We start from the raw sequence: 12,919 nt of genomic DNA, 5'->3' as shown, positions 1-12,919 counted from the left end.
TGCATAAAATTTTCTTGAGTAATTTATAAGCACGCATGGCGAAAATAAAAATCATTCGTGCATTCATTTGTGTTTGGTGTTCTTTTATATTACTATATGTTTATAAAATTTTACTATTATGTATTTGAATGTATCACTGTGGATCTAATTTTTTCGTCCATCTGTAATTTGCTACATAAGTTATTCTTATTATTGCGTATGACTGTACTATTTGTATAATTATGTACTTGTACTTACATTTTTTTACAAAATAACGTATAGGTTTTAGATTGTTTAGACATAACAAAATACAAACTTCAAGTATTAATATGAAGTAAGTTCAGTGATATTTAATTCATATATTATTTAATATAAATCAAAACTCTTATTTCAGAAAAGTATAAAATAAAATATTTTTTACTTAATTGGTCTAATTTTATTTTCCATTACCTTAACATTTGAAAAGAAATAAAATACATATTTTATGAAATATATGAACGATTGTAATTTTTAATTAAATTAAGAGATCACAACCTACATAGAAAATCAGGAAAAATGAAATGTCTTAAGTTTTTTCTATGTAGTTTTCTCTTATTTTAGGGAAATTATAATTTTTGAAAATGGTATCGCTTAATATTTATTACATAAAGAATTTTATGTAAGAAACTTGTTTTATCATTTTTATAAAACAAATCTTGAAGAAACTTATCGTTTTTAACTTACAACATATAATTTAACTAGAAATTTAAATAACAGAAAATTTTTAAGCTAGGTAGTCGCTGTTCATATTTCAACATTAATTAAAATGCATTGTGTATGAAATTAACTTGGTTAACTGAAACGAACTTTTTTCACTTTTGAATACAAAATGTTCTTTCCCCGCTCTATAGCAATTATTTTTTTGTATTAATTAAACCTTTTGCTATTTGTTATTTTTCTCTTGAAAAGAAATATGTAAGTTAGTGCAAAGAAAAGGAATTTTACTGAGAAGTTGACAAATTATTATATTTCGATGTAAAAAATGACAATATTTTATAACGTAATAAAATAAATATTGTGAACAGTAAAATAGACGTAAAAAGTAATATAAATAACATTTTAGTGTATGTTATATAATACCAATTGTAATAGATGCATATTTAAAAATAATTTCGCGTAAAAAAATAATATTATGATATTTTCATGTTATTTGTATTTATTTATTGGTAAATTGATTGTTTAACACAGTAAACGAAAAAAAGAACATAAGAAACTTTAATTTCACTTGTCCTTGTAAATCTTGTAAGCCTTATTTTATAAAAAGAAACAGTTTGCATTTTTACATAAATTGCTTTTATATAACACTTCTGTACAGAGTGCTAGAAAAGTAAGTGTAACGACCGTCACAGTAATTTTTCCATGTAAACGAATCTCTGTGAAGTATTATTTCTAGAAAAAACAAAAATAATCTAACAATGTACGTCCTTACTAAAAAAATCTTCATTGTAATATTAAATTTTGTTTCCTAAATTATCTCTTATTTCTTACTACTATACGTACTTACTACCTTTTGTTTCGCAGCAATTAATGATTCTGTTCACTCACCGATAAATTTTATAAGATTTATTATTTCACTAAAGATTATCAGTGAATCAACATTATTATAATAACACATAAAATAGTACAGATAAATACCACTCATTAGACTTTACCATCTTCTAAAAGAAAGTAACATGTGTTAAAAAAACAATCGCAAATGGGTATCCTAATAACATTTCGTAATTTTTTAATTGAAATATCTTCTCAAAACTAGTGCTTTTTGGTATAAACGAATTAATAAATCTTTTACAGGGAGTGACGAGTAATTTGATTAATACATTAAAAAATACCTATATGAATTATGATTAAAAAAAATTAATTTGACCATTATACGACCTCTACACATCAAGCTATAAAAAACTAATTATATAAAATTATTCTTTTCTTAAAAGTATATAATTTTTATCTAAAGAACTTCCCGGTATAATTAACAGTTTCAACAATATTTCAGGTTTTAGCTGTTCTAAAATCGACTTTAAGAACGAAGAAATTAATTTTTTAGAAAGAATCGTGTCGGATCAAATTGGAAAAAGTCATATTTTGCATTTGATTGATTACTTTTTGGTCCATGTTTATTGCATTTTATCTAAATAAATTTGATACTTTTAGTTAAGCATAAAACTGTCAGAGCAACATAATAATGAAACGGTGAATATGAACAATTGCTTGTTTGTCTTCTTATTTTGATTATACATTATATTAAAAACCTGTACTCTACGTTAGCCTATGTTATAATAAGTTAAATACGTTGAATACAACCAATAGTCGTCACGGAAAATATTTCAACATAATGTGCGTTTAAAGCGATACTTGAAATATAGACTAAGTAATAGTAGAGGTAACAATATAATTTGATAAAATAAATAATTCCGATTTTTGCGTTTTGAAAATGATTCCAAAATACATTCTATTCTTTTTTATATAGTATTTTTGCGTATTTTATATAGGATTATTTAGAGTATAATGAAAAAATATTTTGTCAATAAATATTTTATGAAAATTTGTGAAAAATATTTTATGATTCAAGGGGTGAAAAGAATTCACAAAATGAATTTAAAGAAGTAATAAGAGAAATAGAAAGTGCAATAAGTTCTTCTTTAAAAACATCCAAGACTCAAATACACGAATTTTATGACCATTTTTTGTTATTATGAGTGTAATAATTACTTTTGTAAAGCTTTTGTAATATCTGCGAAAAATAGTCGTTCTTTAAAATTGATTCCAAGAAATATTCAAGAGATATCTTCTATGGGTAATATGAGAAATGTATCATGTACGATGTCAAGGGTGCGTATCATACCGATACACGATCTTATAAACCGTCAGTATAGTGAACATTTAGCAGTAAGTGCTAGTATTCATATGTTCCATATAGATACATACGAGTAATAGGGGGATTAAATAAAAATGTATCTACGATTGAAGAAAGATTAAAAATATTTAATTTTCGTGACGAAGATTTAGTTTAGTTTTAGTGAACAACATATTATTTAGCAAATGTATAGTAATATTCTATGCCTATGATTAATTCTGACAATTATTTGTTGTACAAATGATATAAGTAAAGAAGTGTTGACATTAAATGCTTAAAATTACATTGTGTGACTTGTATATATGTACATATTTATTTACATTTTTCGTTTTAATAATGTATACTCGAAATAAAAAAAAATCACTTTTTAAAGAAAGATCGAATCTAAATTATTTTAAAACTTTTATGTATGTAATAATGCTGAATAAAGAAAGGTAAAACTTAAAAGTATATCATTTATAAATGACTGTATAATTAACATGTACTAATGAGCACATAATTGATTAATAAATGATGTTTTTGCCTTTGTTATATTACTTAATTGGTATATAAGATTGATCAATGCTTCTACAATAATACTTTCGATATCATAACTTTTTAAATTAATGCTGCTATGTTTATGCTTAGATGCAATGTATTAGACAACTTGTAAAAAGTGGTTTCATATGTTTCCAGATTAGAAACATCAACTTTACTGGAAATTACTTTTTCCAGCAAATTTAAATTTAATGAAATATAAACACACAATAATTCAGTACACTGAATGGTCTCTTAAACCCCAATGAAATACATAGATAGAAAGTGAACGAAGCGCAGACGCAACTAGGGTGTTCCAAACGGGTGGTAGTACAAAGTTTACTAGTAATCAATGGCGTGACATAGCATAGCACACGTAAAACTACTTGAAGATCATTTGTATAGGTTGTATTGAATTTATATAAAAAGTAACGTCGATGTGGATATTATACTAATGTTGTGTTTCTTCATAACCAAGTAATCGAGTAACTCAAGTTACTTCTTAATAAATAATAAGAATTATATATTTTATTCAGTCTAAAAAATAACAAGCTGTACTGAATGACAGTGGAATACAAATTCTCTGCTAGCTACTGCATTATTAGATTCCGTTAATAGGGCAGCCATAAAACATTTTAATCTAAAGAACTGATGGAGCAACAAAGAGTGAAACGATCGTGTGATGTAATTACAATAAAACTAAAATGACAGTGCTTGTGATATGTAATAGCCAGTTAAATGCATAGTGAACGATGGATACATCAACTTTAAGACATGTTATGATCTCCGATGAAAAATGTAAAGAAGGTATGTCAATTTCTGTGATTTGAAAAAACTCGTTTATAAAACATCATACACGTTTTTATACCATTTTATTAACTTGTATGAATCGCAAGTTTTTATGCTTTTTAAAAGATGAAAATATTTAACGTAGAACATAAAAGTTAAAAAATATTACTTACATATTTTATCAAAGTAATTGGGAAAAGTATAGAAGGTAAAATATTTTGTTCATCTTTTGTTAAACATAGAAATTTTAAGGAATTATTTATACATTATTTATGTAGATATAATTTTAATTCATAAGTCGCAAAAATTACATAAATTCTCATTATTGTTATGTCTAATAATTAATCAGTGTTTTCCCCTAAAAACGAAGAAATTACTTCATGTATATACACAAAAATATAGATTTATAAAATAAATATTTCGTAAATGTTAAATTTATTAGTTCACAGAAAGAAATTTGTTAGATTTCTAGATCTAATATAATATAATCTATAAAAAGATCTAATATATTCCAATGTAAGTAGTATATCATATGAAATATGTGAGTATTATCTCTCATAAGTTACGTTCTATTCGTTGTCAATAGCTGTTTGATATAAATTCTGGTAATAATTAATTTTAATAAGTATATATATGTATACCAATTAATATATGTATGTATGTGTATATTATAAAATTTAAATCATTTTTATTTTCTTTTGGATATTGTACTTGTTAATGAAATATTTTGCACATGTTTATAATGTTCATGCGTTTTAACAAGTTTTACATCTTTATGAAATCAAAATGTTAGTATTTTTCTTAATATATGTATTCTGCAGTAAATTGTTTATAAGCATCAGTGTATGGATGCTAAAAAGAAAAGTAACATAGATTATTATTTTTTAGATTAAATTTGGTTATAATAGCTTAAAATATCAATTATTAACTTAAAATAAATTAATAAGTGTCATTTTTAAACAATACTTTCATTATTTTGTGCTTCTAGATATGTTACATTTTTATTAATAAAGATTTTTTACACCTATATTATTTTTATTTCTAATTCCCTCAAAATATTAAATATATCATTATAAATAATTTACTATCTTAAACTAAGTGTACACTTATTTATAATTTTCTACTAATTGTATATGTAAAGGTTTATAAATTTAAGTATTATCATTATGATGAAGTTTAATTAAATGTGATTATTAATAAAATTCTAAAATTTTGTGAATAATAGAGTAGTTATTTTAAATAGATACAGAAGTAAAAACAGACTCCTGTTTAAAGTTGCTTTGTTATTAGTTAATTTTGTATACCACTTTGTATCTTTCAAGTACAGACGTTAGCAAATAAATTTAGGTAGTTTTACTATACATAACTATAGAAAAAAATGACCTCATCAGTCTATGTTGGGAAAACAATATATTACCTATGTTGGAGAATATTGATATTTTAATATATAAGAGATATTTTAGTATATAGCATAATAAGTATGCTAATCTAAGATATTAAATTTCAAAGTTTAGTAAAATAGATTTTGGAATTACGAAGACTTTGTACTAATGTTTATATTACAGTACTGTGTGTACTAACATTTATACTGCAGTACTCTTTTACAACAGCAGACTTCATTAACATTTTCATACGTATATCACAAGTATTTCATATGAATTAATGTAAAATAATATTATACTTTTATATAAGTGTGATGACAACAAATGTTACATGTTTCAAAGAACAAACTTAAACATGGGTAGCAGAGGAGTCGGGGATATTCCTACAATATTTCATCCCCAGCAGACTCATACCTCAAGTATTATTCTTGGTGACAATCAGCAGAACCATGGCTCTCAAAACACTGCTGGACAAATTACTCATGACAATTCTGGTAAGTCCATATTAATTGTCTATTCAATGTACTACATATATTATATTCATACTATATTTTATGCTACTCAATAGAAACACATACATTAACGCATAAAGTTTGTATTATATTATAATTTAATTTGTTAATGTTAATTTGTGTAATATGATAAGGTTAAAAAGTCAAAGAAATTTCTCTGTTATTTATATTAAACGGTAGTAGCTTTGTGTTGTGTTTTACTCTGTTATTTATATTTTATCCAATGATTAAAATCTTTTAACTCCTTGGTGATTGTGTCAATGTTTGTTTTAGGGTGCATTCCTCTTAATACTACTTTATAACTTTTATTTTTCTTTAACTGTAATGTATAGAAATATGCATTCTTCTCTTTCAAGATTAGAACAATTTTCTGTAAATTTCAGTGGTATTAGCTTGGACTCTGACATAATTATTTTTTAGTTGTTTAAAATTTTAAAGTGAAATTTTTATGTAAATATACTGATGGATATTTTGATTGAAGTTTAGTTCTTTTTGATGTAGCATGTTTTAAAGATTTTTTTGTCAATCTGACAAAGAAATAATCTTAATCTTTTTGTAACTGCTATACTCTTTTGAAGGACTTTTATAATTATTATTTGGAATAGGGGTGACCTCATCGATTTCAATGACTTTGAATTACAATAAAGCAAAATTGAGTCAATAATCAAAGCTTTTGTATAAATTATTATTTGTTATCATCAGCTTCATTCAAGCCGTTAAATTGATAAGATGTGTTCAGTTACCTGTGTATTAGTATATTCGTTATTTTCAGTAAATATAAGATCGAGTATATCTGTTATTCAATAAATTTAAATTCCGAATGGCTAAAGCAAAGGATATTGATATATGATATAATTAAAGATCACTAAAATTGGTCAAAATTACACTATTAGCAAAGATCAAGGCAGTAACAACACAACACTATAACAATTTAATGGAAAGCGTCAAATAGCGATCGAAAACATGCCACAACTAAGAAACGTAAAACGTAAGAAAAAATCTGCCAATCTAATAAGCTGTCAATGGACATTCAAGATACAGATAGCGGAAAATAATTAACAAATATATCTGTTTAAAACCCATACTGCCTTTATTTTAAAAAGCTAACATTAAATTACATTCTCTACACGAGACGATTTTATTGCTCGATTTTATACTATCGTGTCGACTTTTATCAAACAAAGTTACCTATACTAACATTTTCTGCGACTCCTAATTTCGCATTGGGCTCGTTCTCATGTGTCTATATCTGAAGAAAATCACAACACAATGGCTTCTCGGATTTCGCATCGGGTTCGTCCACAAAAACTAAACCCCTTCTGCGACTACCTGATTTTGCATCAGGTTTGTTTGTCTTCCTGAAGTCGTATCAAGTTCTTTGCCGCTTACAATAATCTTAGTGGCTCTCTAACTTCTCGTTAGGTTCATCCGTGTACCAGCTAACAGCTAACACATTTACAACCGTATTTCATAAAATACTCTTGCCGACCTCTCGCGCTTCTTGCAGCATCGGCTTGTCCGAGCACTATGGTATTATAGTGATTGCTGAGTTGAACACGTGGAATTTGGATCGATCGTTTCAGAATATTTTAATGCGGAAATAAAATATTTACGTAAATAAATAAATAATATACGAACAAAATTTAACTAATCAAAAACAACTAAAAATGTCTCTCGGTACAATGGCTTCTAATTTCACTTTTATGCCTTTTTTACTTTTACGTTTTGCGTTTTTCTAATTTGCCTCTATATATGTATACTAGATATATACTTATGTTATTCTTGTGCGATATTGCCAATCTTTTCAATTACTTTTTCCTTAATAGTAGTGATACTAATAATGTATATGTAAGTAAGTAACTTGTAAGTAAGTAACAAGTAAAGTAACTTGAACGTTTATGAGAATTATATTTAAATACATAGTACTTTGTAAAATGTTCTATTCCATGTCTTACAAATGTCGCAGCTTGTCGTCGAATGTTTCTTTGTTTTTTTGTGTTTTTGTTTCCTACAACAAGAATCGCCGTTTGTTGCCTGTTTCCATTCGAAACGGTGAAGATTAAAGAAAAATGGGAAATACGCGGCACCACGAAGCAAGAGAAACAGATACATATTCCTTTAGTGTATACGTGTTGTTAGTCTGAAACCGAATAGAACCCAAATATTCCTGAGATTAGGTGTCTCAGTGTGAATAAAAAGTTTCTCTAACGCACTGTTTGATTGTTGGAATTATTTTGCTACATGTAGCAACAAGAAGCAAAAAAAGCACAACTATTATATTTATTCTTCCTCTCTATACTTTATTATAATTGTCGATAAAATAATATGTAGAGGTTTATGTGTAGAGGGCGGTTGGTCGGTGAGGTTTAATGGATGAGATTGCTCGTTGTTGAAACCGTCGAATATATAATATTTAAAATGATAAATTAGTATACAGATAATGTTCGCAAAGACGCTCGTACTAACCGATTTGTTAAGACAGTGTATAAGTCGTAAAATAGGATCGCTAATGACTCGTTAATTAAATCGCGGATAATTCGTTGATAACTGGTTGATAACTGGTTGATAACTGATCGACAACTGACTGTAATTCATTCCTTGCGATCGCGGCCATTTATTTATACTGGTGGAGGGAGAACCGGAAAATTCGAATTCGTCTACATTTGACGGTTGCATGTAGCAGTGACATTCTTTTGCCCGGAGTTTATTTGTTCTTATATTACTTGTAACCTAACGGTCTTGATACTCCGAGGCAAAACAACAACAACAGAATTTGAATTGTTCTCTAAATCATGTGCCGCTACAAATATATATGTACATGTATTATTTTTTGTATACATATATGTATATAAATAAATATACAGGGTGGTTGGTAACTGGTGGTACAAGCGGAAAGGGGGTGATTCTACGCGAAAAAAGAAGTCGAAAATATAGAATAAAAATTTTTCGTTTGAGGCTTTGTTTTCGAGAAAATCGACTTTGAATTTTCGCTCGGTACGCGTGCGGTACGTTATAACGGATCTCACTGTAGATCGTTGTCTCGATGGAAAAATTAAAAAAAAAAGAAAAAAAAATTTTTATTCTATATTTTCGACTTCTTTTTTCGCGTAGAATCACCCTCTTTCCGCTCATACCACCAGTTACCAACCACCCTGTATATACAGCCTGTTCGAAAATGATTTATCATGAACATTTCAGCATTATTCTATATTTCTGACACGGTAAAAATTTGCAAAAAGTAGCAGCAAAATTGACCTTAACTTTGAAATTCAATTTTATATTGTATCGTATTCTAATTATTATGAAGATAAAAGATTTCAAAGAAACAATGGGTTGCAATTCAATCGTTTTTTAAAAAGAATTTCCAATTCTTTTCAATTCCGTTTTGGAAGGAAATGTTAAAGTTCCATTAGTTTCGGAATTCACTTTATTTATAATATGCTTACATTTTGCAGTCAGATATAGAAAAAATAGCATCTATTATTGCATGTAGATATGCCAGATACATTATTATATATATGTCGGAGAAGAGTCAGGAACAGGGTTGTGGGCGTTTGATAGACCTCCCTTGGAGTTGGCCATCGTTGTGTTATAACGAAGATACGGCCGGATACTACGAGTATGGACACTACCGATTCGCCATTCCTTCGAACCAGTAATGCTCGTATAGTTTCTCGAGCGTTTTATCCCAACCTAAGTGCATAATTGACTGTTGCACATAGTTAATAACGAAGCACCTAAAACCTCTGGAGACAATGGCAAGCAGAGAGTTCTGCCTTTTCTCTGTATTTTGCGATGAAGAGTACCGGACCGTAATTCATACGTATTCGCAATATCTTCCGTGAGCTCCTCGTTCTGCACTTTACTGACGATCTCAGAAATTCGGAGTTCGCGATGTTGTACCGCTAATAGCCAATCTTCGGGGATTTCGGTCGGATTGATTTCCTTCTCTACGACTTTGTTGATCGTACGGTGATCCAAGTCTACGGGGTTTCGCGAGAAGAAACCTACGTGGGCCTTTCGTTTACCTCCTTGATACATAATGTCGAAAGTAAAAGTTTGTAAGTAAGCCCACCACCTATAAGCCCGGTCATTTAAATTCACCCCGTTACTAGATGCCTTCAAGGAATTACAATCAGTAACAACAAGAAATTCTCGTCCATGTAAATAGCGGCGACAATGTTTAACAGCGTGTAACAACTGCTAACGTCTCTAGTTCATATGAAAAATACCTAGATTCCGTAGGGCTAGGTCCTTTACTATAATATCCTACCACTCTATTTTCACCGTCAACCTTATGCATTAAAGTAATCCCATATACATCCAAACCAGCGTCGGTATGTAACTCTATCGAGTAATTAGGGGCAAACATCATCAACACCAAAGCATCCGTTAGGACAGAAACTAACCCTCGCCTCATCCTCTCGCGTTATCTGTCCAAGTTCGTTTTTGTTACCGGAAGTAAGTGTGCATAGAGGCTTCGTTACCTATGAAAATTTAGAGACGAATTCTCGGACGTAAGGAACTAAACCCATGAACTGTCTATACTGTGCGACGGTCGTTGGTTTAGGTAAAGAACTCAAGGCCTGCATCCCGCCTGGGCTGGGGCGAACCTCTCTACCATGAATTACATGTCCCAAATAGAGTACCGATATGTTTGGGAACGAGCATTTAGAAAAATTAGAAGAAAATCCGGCGTTTACGAGTGTATTTAACGCGGTGTACAATCTTGCCAGAGCTTGATCCATGGAGTCGGCAATTACCAGAACCTCATCAAAATAAACAACAATGTACGAATGGCACGTTGGCTGCTACGCGTGTTTTCAAGGGAATCTCAAAAATGATCTCTCGTTTCGTTAGTTCGCCGCATTAAAACCACTAACTGTTGTTGAACATAACGAAGGAACGTGTGGTACAGATTATTCCGACCAAATGGTTCCTTACGTCACCAATATTAGAAAAAGGATCAAATGGTACAGAAGATCTAGCATGCGACTCCTTCTGAGGATTTCTGTGGTAAACGCCTTGATGGTTTACAAAATTGCAGCAAGGAAGAGCATAAACCTTAGAACATTTAGACAAGTATTAGTCGCAAAATCATTAGGGTTGTCAAAAATGCAAAGTCCTTGTTTTCGATGGAGTCAGCGCAATATCGCCGTTCGGAAAAACCGATTCCGAAAGAAACACTAGACGCGCACGCAACCATGCTATGCAAATAAAAGACGTCCAATGGGCCGAACAAAGGCACAAAAGGATTTGAAGAAAACAACAACTTATTGTGAAAATTGTCCATCGAGGGTAACCTACGCTGTATATTTCCTAGAATTAAGATGAATAGGGATTTGGAGAAACCCGCTGGCCATGCCCAGACTAATAAAATATCTCGCTTTTGCAATCTCGCGATTTGATCCGCAATAAGGGGTAAAGGACACCGATCCGCGACCGTATTTTTATTTAGTTCTCGAAAATCTACACTCAATCTACCTGAACCGTCGTTCGTCTTCGCGAGTAACATAGGACTCGCGAACGGTGAATCACTAGGCCTTATGATTTTTGGCTCTGATTAATTCGCTGATTCTCTCACGTACTATTCTGTGCTCTTCCTCGCGAAGTCTATTAGGATTCCTTGTACGGTCATGTTAGGATCAATTAATTGTACTTCCAACTGGCCTGTATTTACGCGAGTACGTAGGAAACCCGTAACGGATGAGTCTCTGAATTTTGAAAAAAGATTAATCGACTTTTATCACTACCACGTACATCAGTGTCGACTTCATTAACATCGATCTCGTTTTCCTTCCTCCAAATTTGACCTTGAATTGAAAATCAAGATCAATTTTGTACCTATTGTTTTTGTAGATCTTCGCTGCTCCAAAAGTGTAGAATAACGATATGATGCTCGTAACAAAATCATTTGCGTATGTCCCTTACATGAAATATTTTTGGAAGAACTATCTAATTTCGTGAACACAAAATTTCGTGAAAACCAATAACGATTGTCATTTAAAATTAAAAAAAAATGTTTTACTCAGTCACAATATAATAAATATTATAGATAGTATAATGTAAATTTTAAAGAATTTATATCTCGCGTCACACATACTTATAATATTGAATTATAAATTCAGTGTAACTATAATAAGACTGGTTTACATGATGTTTGTTACTTGAATTGTAAGCGTCCTTGAAAAGAATTTTATTTCAATTATAATTATTTGATATAAATGTGTAGGCTGTGAACAGCAACAAGGATGTAGCGTTAGTGGTGGCTGTGGTGATTCTGTACCGAGTTGTCGTTCTTTGGAAACAACTAGAAGCGGAGTTGGTTCTGGAGGAAGTGCAGATAATCAAGGGCACAATACAAATCAAACTCAAGTTCAGCCTCATGTGACAGTACCACCAGTTACTTATCAACAAAGGCCCAACTCCTTATCCACTTGTTACGCATCTTGTTGCGCCGAATCTGCAAAAAAGGTCTATTGATTTCTAATATTTATTTATTTGTCTGTAATAACAGAAGAAAACAGGAAATGTTGGATGTATGTATATGATTGAAGCAATCTCACTTTTTAAAAATGAACAAATCTTTTATGCTGCTCCTTTCAGTTTAAAAATAACAATCTATCATTTCATTTGTTTATACCATTTTCTTACAGTGGTTAAAGTCACTTTTACTATACTGTCAGAAAACTTTAGTATGGATCTTCATATAACAGAAGTTTATTCTAAAATTTTAGCTTTAGCTTATTCTTCCATAATCAATAATCATGTTAATATTATATTATATAATATTATTATTATTATATTATAATAATATTACTTTTATAGCGCTTTATATATTGTTAGAGTAC

The 12,919-nt window shown here is 29.8% G+C and overlaps 1 protein-coding gene across 5 annotated transcripts in view; it reads left to right on the top strand.

Annotated features, from left to right (window-relative positions):
• The first annotated feature begins 3,714 nt into the window (after positions 1–3,714).
• The window catches only part of LOC117215369 (putative thiamine transporter SLC35F3), a 47,726-nt gene continuing 38,521 nt past the window's right edge, over positions 3,715–12,919 (top strand). For 2 of the 5 annotated variants that reach the window (XM_033461735.1, XM_033461737.1), the window contains exons 1-3: positions 3,718–4,192; positions 5,899–6,050; positions 12,301–12,542. In XM_033461735.1, the coding sequence (XP_033317626.1) occupies positions 5,912–6,050; positions 12,301–12,542 (381 nt within the window). In that variant the 5' untranslated portion in view covers positions 3,718–4,192; positions 5,899–5,911. Of the gene's footprint in view, positions 4,193–5,898; positions 6,051–12,300; positions 12,543–12,919 lie in introns of all 5 variants that reach the window. The other 3 variants (XM_033461734.1, XM_033461739.1, XM_033461736.1) reach the window with 3 other exon arrangements.

This window comes from Bombus bifarius, unplaced genomic scaffold (assembly GCF_011952205.1).
Source record: "Bombus bifarius isolate JDL3187 unplaced genomic scaffold, Bbif_JDL3187 scf7180000009565, whole genome shotgun sequence".
NCBI lineage: Eukaryota > Metazoa > Arthropoda > Insecta > Hymenoptera > Apidae > Bombus > Bombus bifarius.
Note: the sequence above shows the minus strand (reverse complement) of the source record. Positions and strands in the feature narration are given on the sequence as shown.